Source organism: Coccidioides posadasii, chromosome 1 (genome assembly GCF_018416015.2).
Source record: "Coccidioides posadasii str. Silveira chromosome 1, complete sequence".
NCBI lineage: Eukaryota > Fungi > Ascomycota > Eurotiomycetes > Onygenales > Onygenaceae > Coccidioides > Coccidioides posadasii.
Genome location: NC_089407.1, coordinates 7846566 through 7862946, shown reverse-complemented (window position 1 = coordinate 7862946; position 16381 = coordinate 7846566). Strand labels below are relative to the sequence as shown.

Here is a 16381-nt window from a genome sequence, read left to right as displayed (position 1 = left end):
TCCATTTCACTTTGCACCTTGATCACAGTTGATATCTGCTGATTCTATACCTGTAATCAAGGTTGCCTTTTGCTGATTCCTTAAATATCCTATAGAGATCTTCTGCTCAGCTGGTTGCTTGCTTGACAGCGATCAAATTGATAGCATCCTTCTTCCCTGGTCGTGTTATCTTTGCTCAACTTTTGCTTTGTCACTGTCGCCTAGCGTCAGATTTTCTCTATTTATAAACAGCTTCTCTTTCAATTTTGATATCCAGGCGCATTCCAATTTCCTCTTCACCCATTCACCTCATCAATTTCAAGTTCCCTTTTTGTATTGCAGAAGTCCGATCCATTTGCGTTTATGGGCAAAAATTCGACCTCCATGATGGAACAGCAACCGGATCCCTCACATATAGAATTGGAACCTGAAACCGAGGCATCTACTTTGGAAGAAGCTCTTATGCTCCCAGAAGTTAGGAATACGGAGCAAGGCGTCGCTTTGCAGTTGAACAATGATGCTGAAGCTAACACTGCTATTTACGATAACCATGGAATACAGGAGACTATTGCACAAACTCATTCACAGCCTCAGGGGAGGATGAGTGCTATGGGCAAGGCTTCATCTACGGTTGAGGCGACTGGGGACGCTGCGGCTGGGACGGAGCAGCTGATTTCCACGACTGAGCATGACTCCCTCAATTTTACTTTTGACGATGAATACTACGATGATCTCTCAGAGAGAAATGAAGCGTACGTGATGCCTTCATGTGTGGCAATTATCCTCCGACACGTCAACAGATTTGAGAAAATAAAATCAGAGTTTGAAGCTAAAAAAGACCCTAGCCTACTGGAGAAGGTGCAATTTCAGAAGGCCCAGAATGAGGAGCTTAAACGGCTGAAGAGGCTCAAGAGCCAGAAAGAAAAGCGTGAAGAAGAACCGAGTTATGCGCCCTCAGATGCTGGCCCTCGGTTGGGTTCCGTTTCCGCTAGCGAACTAAGCTTCGGCAACACCAAGTATCAGCTCTTTTGCTCAGATGATGATAAAGGAACCGCAACTAAGTCCACTGCGGGACGCGCAAAAAGCGAGGCAAAGCAACGGGGCAAAGGAAAGCAGACAACGGCCCGAAACAAGATCGACGCCAAGGTTAAGAGACAAACTGCGGCTTCCGGGTTTGAAGCCTTTCGACAGAGTCTTGTTAAAAGGGTGTGTCTTTCTTCATATTGCTGATAATCCGCTGCGGATAGCAGTATTATTGACCGTTTTTAGAAAACTAGTGGCAAAGGTGTCCATAAAGGGAAATCGTCCCGTCAAAATAAGCACGGCAAACAGCAACCTAAGAAATCGAGACAAAACCGAAAGAGGGAGGCCGTCGACATGAATTTGCATGGTTTGTTTTCATCAGGTATTGTCAAAGCTGCAAAGGCAAATGCGGCTAAACCAGGGATTCCCTCATTTTCTGCGAAGGCAAAGGATAAAGCAATGAAGGAGCTTATTGCCAATATCCCACAAGCGGATCCAAAAGTCGTTAGCACTGATAGAAATGCTATTATGTCTGCTATTATCAAATTTACAAGGAAACCCAAGGCAGACGGAAATGGCAGCTGGCTTCATCCAGATATGAAGACAAGTTTATTTCATTACCAGGTGAGTGAATTTGTGTGTGGTTTCATGTGTTCAGAATGCTAATCCGTTTTAAGCTTTTGGGAGTAGCCTTCATGGTAATTCTCTCATTTCCCTATCAAATCTTGAGGGCTGAATAAAGCTAATATGCATGCAGCGAGATCGTGAGAATGCCCCAGTGGCTCCTTTTGGTGGTTTCCTGTGTGATGAGATGGGGTTTGGGAAAACAATACAAGCAATTGGTACGAACACACTTTTGCTGTGTGAGACTAACCACTAACCTGCACAAGCCAATATGGTGGATGGCAGACCAGGCCCAGACGATAATGCAAAAACCACATTGATTGTTGTTCCGCCACATTTAGTTAACCACTGGTAACCTTCTCAATCTACATAGTCAGCTTAAATAACCTGCAAATTAACTCTGGCAGGATGAGTCAACTACACGAGCATTGCAAGCCTAATGTTTTGGGCGGTGTTGTTCAACATCATGCGATAATAAAGCTTCCTGATGATGTCTTCACTTATTGCCTTGATAAGATTGGTGTTATGCAAGTATCTATTCCTTTGATATCTCGCCAAGCTGACAACTATAGTGTCACCACGTACTCTGAAGTCCGCAAGTCGTATCCCGAGCTTGAGTTTCCCCGGAATAAAACCAAAGAAAGTGGAAATCAAGCTACATGGCGTAAATTATTTTATGAAACTTGCGGTGTGCTCCACCGAACTAACTTCCATCGAATAATTTTGGACGGTGAGAATTCGGTTTCCAAGTCTGCCTTTTAGTTATACTCACTTAAGGTGCAACATAGAGGCACACGAAATTAAGAATCATGCATCGAAAACAAGTTTGGCTGTGCGCATGCTCTCAGGGCGATTCCGATGGATTGTTACCGGGACCCCTGTCCACAAGTAATTACTCCTGGAGGCTATTTTTCTTATCTACTCTAAATACAGATGCGTCGTGGCTTTTAAGCGCTAATAAATGCACAGCAATGTTCTAGAATTTTTTCCCTACTTCGAGTTTCTCAAAATTCCCCAGACTGGGAATTTTGAAAGGTTTTGCAAAAATTATTGCCCGGTAACGCCAATATCTCCCCGCGCTTTTATCTAGCTAACCATGAAGTTCCAAGAATGGCCAAGTTAACCACGCCCGGCTTTCCAATCTCTTGCGAGGTTATATGTTGCGTCGAACCCACGAACAGACTCTTTTCGGCCTTCCCGTTCTGAAACTTCCCGATATAGATGAAAGTACGATCACCGTACAATTCAGCCGCGTGGAGAAATTTCTATACCGGGAAATCATCAAGTTTATGATGAGCTCCTACATCCGTAAGTATATGTAACCACAACAGCTATATGCAATTTCGGACCCTAATTACCTTAGTCGGTGATGATGATCAGTTTTGTTTGTCTCAAACCCACAATGGAAAATGGCCGCTGCTTCTCAAGCTTCGCATGTTCACAAGCCATTTGCTCCTGTCTCAGAAAGTGCTGCAAGATATATTAACAGACAACCTGATGAAAGAGCTACGCTCGTATGTTGGAGGCGATGTCCAGGCCGATGATCTCAAGATTATCCATCTCTTTGATAATCTTCTCTCGGAAAAGCCTCTACCAACTCTTGCTGACGTTTTGGGAGCTAAAAATGCGGTAGCAAACCCGAGGACTTTATCGCAGGAGGATATCCTCAACAGATATAGAACTCTGCTGAATAGTGCAGATTGTAGCGCTGACGTGAAGAAATGTGCACGATGCAAGTCATCACCGTACATTGCCTACATCGCATCTTGCATGCATATTTATTGCCATGCTTGTATTACCATCGTCTGGAGAGATAGAAACAGAGTCAAGTGCTCATGCAGTTTAGAAGTTCATGAGTTCACATTCTGTGATGCCATTCCGGCCCTCTATCACAGCATTATGGAAGGCGAAGATCCATGCGACGATCAGTCTTCTACTAACAAGGCTGGAAGCAAAGAGAAACCCGAGGAAATGGGCAGCAAGAACTGGACTAGCCTTGCTGGACATCTGATGCCAAGCGCCAAATTGACATCTGTTCGATCTTGTGTCGCTGCCTGGCTCGCAAATGATCCTGAGACAAAGGTCACTATTTTTACCCAGTTCCTTGGAATGGTGGAAATTCTCAGCTCCATGTGTGTCGTTGAAGGCTGGGGGCATACAACGGTATAAATCTCATATACCCACTACCAAAATTTTATGAGTGCTGGGCTGACAACCACCCGCAAGCTTACTGGAAATGTGCCGCCTTCAGAGAGACACAGGGACATTGAGGAATTCCGCACCGATCCCTCAATCCGTGTACTGATTTCTTCTCTCAAAGCGGGAGGAACAGGCTTGAGCCTGACAATGGCAGAGAAATGCATACTGATTGATTTGTGGTGGAACGAAGCGATGGAGCAGCAGGTACGAAGTCACTAAGACAGCCCTATATTAGCTTGTAATCCCGCCTACTAATTACATTCTTCCTACAAGGCTTTTTGCCGCCTATTTAGATATGGACAGAAGAAGGAAGTGGAAATAGTTCGGATCACAGTCAAAAACAGTATTGATGACCGAATCCAGCTCATCCAAAATGCAAAATCGAGCAATATTGAGAAGACGATGGGCCTGGACGCGCTCGCATTTAGGTGGGACCTAGTCGTGCACAAAATCCCTGTGCCTAGAGCTGCTTTGCTGACAGGTAGTCTTCTAGGGACTCACTTGAAGATATTTTGAAAATCTTTGGAGTGGTCGAGGATGATGATGCGGAGGATGGATTCGCTTTTATATCGGACGACGAAGCCTGATGGTAGAGGCTATTTGGTCTGCATGTGTATGGGCACAAAGCACCCTTAACTCCCCTTTGACGTTATGCCGCTTTCATACCCTTCATGCCTCTTTGATATACCCCGTCATAATTCCCTATGATTGGGCTGGTTGCTATAGATTCTTAGAGCGTTTGTTTTGTTGCCTGGCGTTTGAATTGGCTTGGATGGAGTTTAATGGAGCTTAGCAAGAAAATAGTGCAATGGAAGTGTGAGAGTCATTAAAAGCTCCTGGCCAAAATTATATCACATTTCCTCCACGGCGCAGTTGGGATGCAAAACATAGACAACTCGATCTTGGGTGTTGTCCTGCATGCTATTGCTTGCATCCACAAGGCCTTCTCCCCGAATTTGCATGAGGATATTATCCTAAATACAGAGATGCAAGTTAGACATATTCACCAATGCAAATCGTTAAGAACATTTGGGGTTTCGCATACCTTCACCATCCGTTTGAGCACCTTCGTCGCCAATGATCTCTCTCTCTCAACATCGTCTTCACTATTCAATTCCGATTCAATTTGCTCCAAATACCAAAGTTTCAGATCCTCTTCCTCCACACCTTCGCCTGTATTTGCTTCATCTTCGTTTATCCGTCGGACCAAGAGGTTGAGAATCTTCATGTATTTATCGTACGTGATTTTAGTTTTCTGGGATTGTTGCTGTTGCGCAGCGGAATCGGCATTCATTACATCTTCTGTAGTGCCCATTGCGGTATCTCCTTCATGATCACGCTGTTCATTATCGCCATCAAACATCTCATGGTCTTGATTTCCAGTTGTCACTTCATCGTCGACTTCAATATCATCTTTCTCAACAGTAACTATGCTCTGTCGAAGAAGATTGTAAGCCTCTAGGACGAAATGAGGCACTACTTCTTCGACACAGTTTGCTTTGGCCACCGCTTCCGACAATCGGATCAAACTTTCCAGTTGACGCACAGTAATACGGTAGCTGCTTCTTCCAATGCCTCCTTGCGCATCGTCATTGCGAAGCTCCATATACTTCTCCACCACTAACTCTTTAGCTTCGGGTGTGAACACCGGTCTGAACGTACGGGCGAACCTAATGTATCGTTGTAACATTTCAGTTGGGATCTCAGGTTCCACTGCTTCGTCACGGTTCATATGAACGTTAACGATGTGTTCAGCCAAGTTTCTATCCACGGCTTCATTAGGGTCATCACGAATAACGAAAAAGAGATCGAATCGACTCATAATAGGAGCGCTGAAGTTGAGGTTGGCACGGAGGGTGGCTTTGGGGTTATATCTGCCACCGACTGGATTCGCGGCAGCAAGAATACTTGCTCGGGCATTGAGAGTGGTATGAATACCCGCTTTTGCAATGGAAATTGTCTGTTGTTCCATGGCTTCGTGGATTGCGACTTGGTCGCTAATATCCATCTTATCGAACTCATCAATGGCACAGATGCCTCCACCATTCTAGATATAGTTATTAGTACGTCACCAGAAGTTTTAGGATTAAAGGATTGAACACATACCGCAAGCATCAATGCACCTGCTTCGATAGTGAATTCACCGGTTTCCGGGTCTTTTACCACGGAAGCAGTTAAACCAGCAGCAGAAGACGCCTTTCCGCTGGTGTAGACCGCTCGAGGATGCAGAGAACATATATATCTAAGCCAAACATTTAGCAAACGGGACTTAGAAACCCAATTCAGTGGCCTTGTACTCACTTTAAGAACTGACTCTTACTTGTCGACGGGTCGCCCACGATACAAATATTTATATCACCACGAAGCTGCATACCTTCTTCAACTGTTTTCTTCGTAACACCGCCAACCAATTGTAAGAGTAAACCTTTCTTAATTGATCGGTGACCATAAATCATAGGTGCAATGGAATCCACTAGTTTCGAATATATGTATTTCGTATGAACGAGCTCTTTCAGCTCCTCGACCTCCTTAGGGTTAAATGTTTGGAGCAGTCGTTCTTGGGCCATATCTTCAACTTCTTCGGGGAGGTCCACCTGATTTAACGAAGCAAGGATATTTTGAGAGTGCCCAGTAAGACTTTGACTTGTGGGCTGACCTGGAGTAGTCAAGTCAGGAGTCACCATGCACGCTAGAAATGCCAGCCGGTATGTAAGGTCTCGAACTCCAAGTGATTTAAGACCCGTAACTCCACTTCCGCCAACATCACCACCACGCGTATTGCCATAGTCCCTTGATGCTTCTGGGCGAATTCCAGGCAGTCCCAGTTGACTGATATCAGGAATAACAATGAGTGTACCAGTGAAAATGCATCTTTCTCCTGCCTTTGCTCGATCCACCATTTCTCCGCGTAAAATCACATCCATAGTACGCGGCATACTCCCAGTAGGAATCTCGTGGGAAGACTCTTGCAATTTGACCTTTTGCCAATCAATAAATGTGCTTCGGCGAATATCTAGGCGCCAGCCAACGCGATTACCACATGTGGGGTTCGGGCAAAGTGCTGGTTCCGTATATTTGAAGCTTTGTTCAATATCTGGACATGGTGTATTGCAACTTTCACAAGTAAATGTCCCCATCGCAAGCTCTGGCCGAACTTCCGACGTTCTTGTGACTGTGCCGGATATTGAAAGCAACTTTCCAATCTGTGCAGTCCGCAGTTGACGTAACCTTGAGACAAGAGGAAGGTTATAAAAGGCCAAAGAAAAGACCTTGTCTGTTTGCTGATATCTAGTTTTCTCTGAGAGGGGGTCAGGTTCGCTGCTGTCTACAGCCATGGCGGATGTGCTTGCTTGTGATGAGTGGCTCCCAAGCTGTCGATGTTCTCTAAAATATTGAGGTTCATATTTCGCGATTAAGTTGTGCAAAGCTTTCGTCAAATAAGGATGGAATCGGTAATATTGATTAGCGATGGCGTCAGCCAGGACTTGGTTCGGTAAAGACGTCAAATGGGTGAAATCGACATAGAGAGTGGACAGCTGAAGCTTCGCCATTCCATGTATCTGAGAAACGTAGTATTTATCACTTAGCATTTCAGACGAGGGAGGAGCACCAGAAGACATAGGATCCTCCATATGTGTCTCCAACAACTCCTCGAAAGCCTGTTGAACCTTTTCTCCGGCAACATCGCGGAATGTGGGCGGGCGCCTACCATACATGGGATGTCGGGTTCGACGGGGAATGGAACCCCCCGGGCCAACAACTTGATCGTCTGCAAACTCAGGAGCTTCGCTCATCTGTGCATTGCTTTCTGATGGGAGATTGGGGCGTGAACTCGGAGGAGCATCTGATTGCGGTACGATTCCCCTTCTTGCGCCTTGGGGAGGGCCAGATTCTGACTGCAGAATGGTATCAAGGAGACTCGACATGGCGACGGTGGGAGCACAGATGGATAATGACAAGGATCAAGGCACGATTCAGAAAGGAACGACAAACACACTTAGCAAGGAAAGATTCAATCCCATCCCGACGCCGTTGTGTGTTGCCCAGAGAGAAGCTGATAACCCGAAAACTTCACGTGAGGATAAGAGACGCGACGCGTACCCTCGGAACATCAATATGCCGAGCCCGACGCGTAAAGTGGTTTTATCACGTGGTTAATTCTACTTTTTGCTTTTTAACTTTCGCGACGAAGAAACAACCTTCTTTAACCCTCGGATCGCTTGATGCAAGGTCGCAACACAGTTGACCCGGGTTGCATCAAATTCATTACTCACCCTCTATGTCTAACCGCACTGGCCGCTTTGCTTGTATGTATGTACAAGTACTACGGGCTACAGCGCCCGCCATACCAAGCTCGATCAGACGCACTCCCAATCTGGCCAGCTGAACATTAAGAAAAGATTGCCATTCAAAGTATTGTGCATTTGTACATAGGATAGGAAAGGCTGCGCGAGCCCTTTGCCCGCATCCTTAATCATATTAGTTATCTCGAAGGAACGGCTTGAAAAGCGCAGCGCGAAACAGGACTGGAATTCAAAGAACCATATTACAGCAGGGGATCCGTAGAAGGATTCCTCAAAACCATACATGAACTTGTTAGCAAGTCATGCATTCGCTCAGCTCAATTTAAGTGCTGAAAGCTTGAAAATTTCAAAACCGACTGTCTGCTATTGCTGTTTGTTGACCTGCTAAAGGTTTGACCTTCATGGATTCACAAATGCCAAAATTCAGTGATACGAAGTACGGAGTACGGAGTAGCGGCGATAAAATACGTAAATTTTAGGTTTGCGACGCGGGCGCCAGAAGTTACGTAGACTGTCAAACATTCAGCCTCGAAGCCACACGGTGTTTGCCGATTCGGACGTCTAAAACGGTCTAACTAATATCATTTCAGCTTCTTGAGCTCGAGCTGCAAGAGAAGCTATGGATTCAGCGTCTCTTTGAAAACTGTGATCCGGTCCGCTGATCTCTCACCTCTTCCTCTCTCCTGCCCCTCTTTTCCCCTTAATTCAAGCGCAGACCAAGAATAGCGTCAACATACCAACAATATATCCCACGTGTAAGTATCTCTTTCCAACAGCCATTCAGATTAATTGCAATACCATTGCAAACTGAAACTCACGGCGTCCAGTATCCTATTTCGAGCATAGACGCATCACACAAATTCCCCCGGCACCGCTACGCCCTCCCGCCGGCACCTCTTCGTAAACGGCTTCTAACACACTCGAATGTCAATAAGACAAGTTAGGTGGGATACAAGAGCAGAAATTTGACGCGATGCCGCACGAACCACCCGTAGAAACGGCCGTCTCGGCGCCTGGAAAGGTGCTTCTGACAGGGGGATACTTGGTGCTGGATCGCAACTATACCGGCACTGTATTAGCTCTGAATGCAAGGATTCATGTTATTGTACAACAGTTGCCGATGGGGAAAGGAGGAAGAAGAACATCTGCCAGCGCAGGTCAATCGCCAAAGGGAGGGTTAAATGTCCACGCCGATGGCGATACACCCATAGATGGCATGGAAGGGGACGTAGCCAGAGGGAAAGAACATGAGGAGCAGTCGGAAGAAATGATTATTGTGAAGTCGCCGCAGTTCATTGATGCAGTATGGGAATATCGGATCCAGAGAGTCGAGAGCGGCGGAGGAGTCAAAGTTCAGCAGGTCAATGACGGGTAAGCATTTGCGTTATTACCGAGACGGCTCACCGGTTTAGCGCAATTATTGATGTGTGTAGTCCCCAAAACCCCTTCGTCGAGACCTCTTTGAATTACGCTTTGACATATGTGAGCTATGTCGCTGCGTCGAAGCATTTCGGTTCCCTATCCGTTACCATCCTTGCGGATAACGATTACTATTCGGAAACTGCAACATCTTCCATACCAAACAGGGGAGGTCGCTTCGTGAATTTTGGAGTGAAACTGCAGGAAGCACACAAAACGGGTCTAGGCTCCTCGGCTGCTCTTGTCACGGCTCTGGTGTCTGCTATTGTCATCCACCGTACCGTGCAACCCGAAGAACTCCCCTCAGTCCGGGATAAACTACATAACCTGGCTCAAGCTGCTCACTGTGCCGCCCAAGGTAAAGTAGGCTCTGGATTTGACATTGCGGCAGCCGTGTACGGATCTTGTCTTTACCGTCGTTTCTCACCATCTGTTCTCAGCGACCTGGGCGAGGTTGGCTCCCCGCAGTTTGAACAGCGCCTATTTACAGTTGTTGAAGACCTCAATACCGAAAAACCTTGGGACACAGAGTGTGTAGACTTTGGATTTAAACTCCCAAGGGGGCTCCAAATGGTCCTTTGCGACGTCGACTGCGGTTCGCAGACCCCCGGCATGGTTAAAAAGGTGCTGGAGTGGCGGGAACAGAACCGCGGGGACGCAGAGCTGCTCTGGACGGGGCTACAGCGGAACAATGAAAAGCTTCGCCTCGAGCTCAAGCGATTGGCACAAAACCGCAATGTAGTCCAGAATTATGATGAACTCAGCAACTTGATCACTCGCACTAGGATGTGGATTAAGTCCATGACGAAGGAATGCGGGGTTCCCATTGAACCTGAGGTGCAGACAGAATTATTGAATGCCTTTTCGAAAATTGACGGGGTCATTGGTGGCGTTGTTCCCGGCGCGGGCGGATATGATGCACTCGTGCTTCTGGTAAAGGATGATCCTGCCGTCATGGATGCAATCCACGATCTGGCAGATGGCTGGAAAAGCTCAGTGCAAGATGATTTTGGTGGGAAAATTGGCAAAGTACGATTGCTCGGTGTTGGCTACGGATCTGAGGGTTTGAAAAATGAGCTGGCGGTGCGTTATAGTGGTTGGATATGATGTGAGGAGTGTGCAAGGTTATTGCATCCACTGTTGGGGAGAAAAACGTAACACTAAATGCTGCCTGTAGAGTAGTGAATTCACATAGTCCAGCGAGATACCCCAAGCTTCTACTTTTGCGAGAGATTTATTCGTCCTGTTGTCCCATTGCGGAGCATCCAGAAAGATAAACAAATCAGATGTTTAAAGCTAGGATATCTATCAATGTTAAAGGCACGGACATGTGTCTAGTATAAGATGATTACTTTGACATCAATGCTTCGACTGTCAAGCTATAGGCCCCTGTATTACCACAATCTGCTCATTTCGGCTTGTGTCTCCCATTAGACCAGCGGTTTGCCCTTGATTTGGGTGTCCTCAAAGAACTGAGCATTTAGCAATTATTTTAAGCTGCATGATATGTTGTCAAAGCACAGCCCTAGGACCAGTAGATCACAGCCGGACATACAGAGTAGAGTGTATTTAGGTGATTGATGCTATAGATTTAGCTGAAAGCTTCACCAACGGGGCCTTGAGCCAGCTAGTGGCATCGACATTGGGAGCATACTGTACGATGCAGACTCGGAGAAGGGTTGAGGTTAAGCTCGTGCACAGTCCACGCCAAGCACTCCACTGGGTACATAAGCTGGCTCCACCAGTTGCCGAGCGGATGAGACTGCTTCTGACCCCTTGGTTGCTCAATATTTACTGTTGAACTCCAGTCAAGACTGTGATCAGTCTCTTGTTCTAAGGACAACCACCTTACACATGCTTCATTGTCAACCACAAGCATGGTTTGGGGGGTGAGTAACATATGAGAAATGGTGTTTGCAATAAAGCAGACCCCGCCATCGTCACCTCTCGCGGTCCGCTTGGGTACCTTGCCCAGTTGATATTGTTATGGCTTTCAACTGGAATTGGGTAGAATTCCTGTGAGTCTGTCAGGATCATTTCTATTGAGCTCTGCATGTAATAATGCCATGGCCTGGGCTGTTCTCTCCCAGACTGGCCAAAGTCGACAAGTGCAAATCGGATATTGAATGAAAAATAACCTTCACCCGAATAGGACACAGGCGGTCCGAACAAAAGGATTTAGATAGATTTAGAGCAAACAGAATAGCAGAGGTAAAGTCAGGCTCAGATTAAATGACCTGGATCTTGTTTAGATATGGTCTGAACTAAAGCCTAAAGTGGCCATCCAGATATAATGGCTCATGCTAAAGAGCATGAGAAGAAAACTGTTAAAACTGACAATCTGATCAGTTTAAGCCATGCTAAAGTCAGGATGTAGCCACATGGTGTGTTAGTTACCAGAAGGGTTTCTTTGTCTGACCAAGAATGCATTGCTCAGTAGGGATCTGCAATGCTGCATTCAACAGGAGTGTGTAGGGTAATCAAATTGTTTAAGGAAGGATGCAGTTAAGGGTGGCTGCTAAGTTGACAAGGTAGTTCTGTCAGCAGGCGAGATTGAGGATGGACATATCCACGCCTGCCTGATAATATGATATTCCCTATGGATAATTATCAAATGGAGCAGAACAAGCTCCAGAAAACTGTCATGGAGATTGTCACTCTCTTTGCAAATGGAGAATGCTGCTCAGAAATTAAATGCGAAGCCTGAAAGAATGACGACAGCTACTTCACACGGATAGGAGAGGGAAACATCCGTTTGAAGCATGATGACAAGAAGGTAGCATCATGGGTTGGACAAAATGCAGGCCCGTACCATGAAGATGAGAGGTGATGCAATGATGAGATGCAGCCAGATCCCTTTAGAAACTCCCTGTAGCTCCTCACTGGGACTCGGATTCGGATGAGTTGGCCTTCAAACCTTTTGCGGATCGATGGCCGGCTTTTGGCGCCCAGCAGCTCCTGCATTCATGGGTGCTTGGCGTTCTTGGTGTAACTGTCTGTGTCGCCCAGGAGAGGCCTTCGGATCAGACCAGGGGTTAATGAATGAGGGGCAGATGGGTATCGTACATACATTCCTGTCTTCGATGGCTTAAAGGCTCTGGGGACTGTAGTCAACCGGTGGAGTTGGGCTGCCAGAGAACGTGAAGCGGCGACGATGGCAGCAGGCAGGCGAGTCGTGGTGCGCTCGACAGAGGTGGAGGCTTGGGCGTGGCTGAGAGCCCAGCGATGGCCGCTCGGCGCGCGCCCCTACCCCAGACAGCCAACTCCAAGGGGAAACCGGCTCGCTGCAGGGTGAACCGCTCCTCCGCCATCGTCACGACCACTCGGAAGTTCCACTGTACAGGAGTAGCAGCCAGCTATCTCACGTCCAACACCTCTTTGCCTGTTCTTTTTGTGGCTGCTGTTCTTTATCTGTTAGTAAACATTTAACTCTGTTGCGGTCTCACAGGCCAAACGGGCACCTATTATATTTTATGAAACCGGCTAGGAACTTGGAACAATGGCACCAAACACCACTGAGGAGCCAGACCTTGGTTCCAGCCATGAATCAAATTGCCCAACCACACAGCCAGAATCTGGAAATACAGCTTCTTCACAACCACTGGTGTCTTCTTCGCCTATAGATGAAGCCCAGACTGTCCCCTCAACAAATCAACTGGATGTACGAAGCGAGACGGAGCCATTAACACCACCATCCTCGACTCCTCCGCCAGCAGAGCACTTCGGCATCCCGCCTCCCTTGTCCGCCTCCAACCCGGAGAGCCTAGCCATCGTCACCATGTCTCCGACCTCGACCTCGCCCTCGGAGCAGCCCCAACAGACTTCAGATACTCCTCAACAACCGCAGACCTTCTCGCCAGAGGCCCAGCTGAACTCCGAGTCTTCAGAACCAAAGCCGCTGAGCCCTGCGATAGGCCCTTCGTCAGATCTCCCCAGCCCATCCCCTAAAGAATCCGAAGATGCTGGCATTCCATTGGTGATCACTCTACTCCTGACGACTGGCGCCAGACATCCGTTTAAAATTGATGGGAGATATTTGCGCAAACGTGAAGTCAACGTCCCCGATAATGACCCGTTCGCCATGAGTGTTTATACCCTGAAGGAATTGATATGGAGGGAGTGGAGATCAGGTAAGGACTCACTTTATGGCTTCACCACGAGATTACATTGATTAACATCGCTTGTTCTGCAGAATGGGAGCCTCGACCATCTTCTCCAAGTTTAATTCGCCTAATATCCTTTGGCAAACTCCTTGACGATAAGGCGCCCTTATCGGGTGAGTGACTCCTCTCATGCTCTCATGGCAGCGTTCTCCCCATTTCGCATTTTTCGCTAATACTTGAATTGCGTGATAGATTCTAAATTCAATCGAGATGCTCCCAATGTTGTCCATATGACCGTGAAGCCCCAGGATATCGTCGACGAGGAAGATGCCAAAGCTCCCAAGGGCCATTATCACCGTGACCGCGAGGATGGCGACCGAAGCCCTTCGTGTCGCTGCATCATTTTGTGAAGCTCATTTTGTGAAGCCGAGCCTACTGAAAAGGCCTATGGAAGTGCGCGGAGATGGTGCCTTCATGGCGGCTCCGCGTCTGGCTTGCCCTTTTACCAATTCACCCTGGATTGCATATGTTTCCGTACTCCATAAATGGTCTGCACGGATGCAAGACTACGCCAGGTGCCATTCACTTTTTTATCCTTACACACACAAGCCATTTTCACTCATATCATCGTAATCTCCTATACCTGCCTTCGATTGTCCGCGTTTCCCTAATGCATAGCGAGTCTTTCTCACTCGCCTCCCCGACCAACAATATCTGTACAGAACGGAAGTCTGGCCATTTCTACTGGCAACGGGTCTGCTGGTGCTCATTGGTTCAAATCTCATGGTTTTTTCCCCGCTTTTCTGCGTTTCGAGGCTCTGGTTGGTATGGTTCCCAACGGAGTACAGGCCTTACATCCACGATACCTTATCAATCCTTCTGGTTCAGCATTGTTAAGCTGCCCTTTGATGGCACATTATTTTGTTTGCCACAGCACTACTCCTTTTTCTTTTTTTTTTATTTTTACTTTTATTTTTACTTTTACTTTTGTTTTTATTTTTATTTTTTTTTTTTCCAGTTTCTTATTTTATATCATCTCCACCCGTCAGCCCGTTGCCCTTGCACATCAGCATGTTAGGATCCATTGCATTTTCTCCTTTTTCGCCAATGTTCCCTCTTGCATGACCCCATTCTTGTTAACTATAGAGGCGAATTTATGACATGAAGATACCATACAACTGTGGCTCCCGCAATCAGACTAAATATGTAAGCCGGAACGGCTGTAGTTAGTTGCACTCTTCCAAAATTGGGCAAGCTGAACTTAACATACTGTTACGGCATGAAGAGACAGTTGCATGGCATCCTGCGCGTGAGAAAAAGAGTGTTCTTTAAGGTTGATAAAAAACAGCATTATATGCTCCCCTAGAAACCGTACTGTAGTGGATTATGGAGGCGGCTGATTGTTTAGAATGGATTCATAGCATAGGGAAATAGGTATGGAATAAATAAGGAATGTGGCAATGCAATTTGTGTTTAGAGCACTGGATAATTCTGTAAATATTATCAGTTAAAAGCAGAATTCGCATGACCAGGGTTCAGCGTCTGAATGCACCGCCGAACGGTTGGACACAATTAGAGGGCTGGACAATAGATACTAGTGAATCTGGGTACAGCAAAGCATTCCTCACTGTATGTTAAATCCTCGAGAATTAAGGAGACGGGTTCAAGAATCTCAACGTATTTAGTTATGTATTTCTAATTGTACATAACGCTACATGAATCCTTCATCTAAAACGCATCGAAGACGCTGCATAGCAAGAAACCCAGGTCCGAGGAGAGTAAAACAAGAGACAACTTGCAGTCATTATCACCATTTCATCTTTAGTCGTTGTTCCATCTCATCATGAAAGTTGGGGGGTTCGCGGAGATCATCGGCTGCCCAAAAAAAAAAGAGAAGGAATCAGCAAAGGTTTCGCAAGAGAGTTCCTTTCGATAGCATATAAACTAGAGATACGCAGGACCACTGGCCTGACAGTAGAGCCACTCAACATACCATGGAATACATCTTCCCACGTAACCTCTGTCTCCCTTCCTCCGAGAGCCAGGATATCCTCATGTATACTACTTTCATTGCTTCTGCCCAAGGCTGCAGGTTTCCACTGTCCCTCTTGCACAATCTTCATCTCCATACCCCGTCGCACCGGCTCGGCAATGCCGTATATCCGTCGAAGAGACTCCATCTTTAGCGCATTTTGCGTCTGGCGCCACTGGAGTAACCGCGCCTCGAGTGGATGTGTTGAGGAAGGGGCTTGGAGGCCAGATGTAGGAACTGGGGCGGTGAGGGACGCGCGAAGTGTGTCTGGGACACCGGGAGCTGATGGAGCACCGTTGTGCAGGTGAGGAGTGGCGCCGTGCTTTGTGGTGTTGGATGTTTGAGTGGCGTGTTTAGCGGGAGGCACGATTCGGAGAGACTGTGAATGGGTTAGTCTTCTTATAGGAATCAAAAAGGCGAGCTGGTGACAGAAGGATCCCCAGGTGAGACATACCATCGTTGCAGGGTCGTGGTTAAGGGTGATAAGTGGATTGGGTGGAAAAGAAGTGAGCGAACTATTCGAGCGCAGAGGGGAAATTTTGTGCCCAGCAAACAATCAATTACGTTGGTATCTCACCATAGAACCGTAAGAATGAACGCCCTGCACTCGCCGTCGTCGTGGTTGAGCTTCAAGGCAATCAGCCACACGTCAAGCTCCTTCGGCCGACCAAACCAACCAACTACGCAATTTGGTTTTC

General features: G+C 46.9%; 7 protein-coding genes across 7 annotated transcripts; 5 read left to right on the top strand and 2 right to left on the bottom strand.

The window, feature by feature from the left end:
• Positions 1-342: 342 nt before the first annotated feature.
• Positions 343-1981, top strand: D8B26_002391 (uncharacterized protein; the record flags this gene model as incomplete). The annotated part of the gene is made up of 5 exons (XM_066123812.1): positions 343-1185; positions 1249-1626; positions 1680-1700; positions 1760-1844; positions 1893-1981. 5 exons carry the CDS (start codon positions 343-345, stop codon positions 1979-1981), a joined length of 1416 nt encoding a protein of 471 aa, XP_065979887.1.
• Positions 1982-2034: 53 nt separating this feature from the next.
• On the top strand, positions 2035-2518 carry D8B26_002390 (uncharacterized protein; the record flags this gene model as incomplete). Its single annotated transcript, XM_066123811.1, has 2 exons — positions 2035-2290; positions 2415-2518. The coding sequence occupies 2 exons, from the start codon at positions 2035-2037 to the stop codon at positions 2516-2518; spliced, it is 360 nt and encodes a 119-aa protein (XP_065979886.1).
• A 265-nt stretch (positions 2519-2783) lies between these two features.
• On the top strand, positions 2784-4515 carry D8B26_002389 (uncharacterized protein; the record flags this gene model as incomplete). The annotated part of the gene is made up of 5 exons (XM_003066295.2): positions 2784-2934; positions 2990-3789; positions 3853-4029; positions 4099-4253; positions 4319-4515. 5 exons carry the CDS (start codon positions 2784-2786, stop codon positions 4410-4412), a joined length of 1377 nt encoding a protein of 458 aa, XP_003066341.1. The 3' UTR covers positions 4413-4515.
• Positions 4339-7860, bottom strand: MCM6 (MCM DNA helicase complex subunit mcm6). Its single transcript, XM_003066294.2, has 4 exons — positions 6127-7860; positions 5932-6067; positions 4871-5872; positions 4339-4799 (listed from the first exon to the last, which is right to left on the bottom strand). The coding sequence occupies exons 1-4, from the start codon at positions 7749-7751 to the stop codon at positions 4677-4679; spliced, it is 2886 nt and encodes a 961-aa protein (XP_003066340.2). The 5' UTR covers positions 7752-7860; the 3' UTR covers positions 4339-4676.
• An 894-nt stretch (positions 7861-8754) lies between these two features.
• Positions 8755-10759, top strand: ERG8 (phosphomevalonate kinase). Its single transcript, XM_003066293.2, has 3 exons — positions 8755-8884; positions 8957-9500; positions 9563-10759. Exons 2-3 carry the CDS (start codon positions 9103-9105, stop codon positions 10653-10655), a joined length of 1491 nt encoding a protein of 496 aa, XP_003066339.2. The 5' UTR covers positions 8755-8884; positions 8957-9102; the 3' UTR covers positions 10656-10759.
• Positions 10760-13047: 2288 nt separating this feature from the next.
• D8B26_002386 (uncharacterized protein) lies at positions 13048-14594 on the top strand (the record flags this gene model as incomplete). The annotated part of the gene is made up of 3 exons (XM_003066292.2): positions 13048-13678; positions 13741-13824; positions 13904-14594. The coding sequence occupies 3 exons, from the start codon at positions 13048-13050 to the stop codon at positions 14059-14061; spliced, it is 873 nt and encodes a 290-aa protein (XP_003066338.2). The 3' UTR covers positions 14062-14594.
• A 713-nt stretch (positions 14595-15307) lies between these two features.
• On the bottom strand, positions 15308-16302 carry D8B26_002385 (uncharacterized protein). Its single transcript, XM_003066291.2, has 3 exons — positions 16138-16302; positions 15645-16062; positions 15308-15526 (listed from the first exon to the last, which is right to left on the bottom strand). Exons 1-3 carry the CDS (start codon positions 16138-16140, stop codon positions 15459-15461), a joined length of 489 nt encoding a protein of 162 aa, XP_003066337.1. The 5' UTR covers positions 16141-16302; the 3' UTR covers positions 15308-15458.
• Between the last annotated feature and the right edge of the window lie 79 nt (positions 16303-16381).

What these genes read in the sequence shown, in the direction of transcription:
- ERG8 (XM_003066293.2), top strand. Translation starts at nt 9,103, where the DNA reads ATGCCGCACGAACCACCCGTAGAAACGGCCGTCTCGGCGCCTGGAAAG. An exon ending in GTTCAGCAGGTCAATGACGG is followed by an intron (nt 9,501 to 9,562) that starts GTAAGCATTTGC and finishes TGATGTGTGTAG; the next exon opens with TCCCCAAAACCCCTTCGTCG.
- D8B26_002385 (XM_003066291.2), bottom strand. An exon ending in GTGGGAAGATGTATTCCATG is followed by an intron (nt 15,527 to 15,644) that starts GTATGTTGAGTG and finishes TTTTTTGGGCAG; the next exon opens with CCGATGATCTCCGCGAACCC.
- MCM6 (XM_003066294.2), bottom strand. Translation starts at nt 7,751, where the DNA reads ATGTCGAGTCTCCTTGATACCATTCTGCAGTCAGAATCTGGCCCTCCC. An exon ending in AGTAAGAGTCAGTTCTTAAA is followed by an intron (nt 6,068 to 6,126) that starts GTGAGTACAAGG and finishes TGTTTGGCTTAG; the next exon opens with ATATATATGTTCTCTGCATC. An exon ending in TGCTCAAACGGATGGTGAAG is followed by an intron (nt 4,800 to 4,870) that starts GTATGCGAAACC and finishes CTCTGTATTTAG; the next exon opens with GATAATATCCTCATGCAAAT.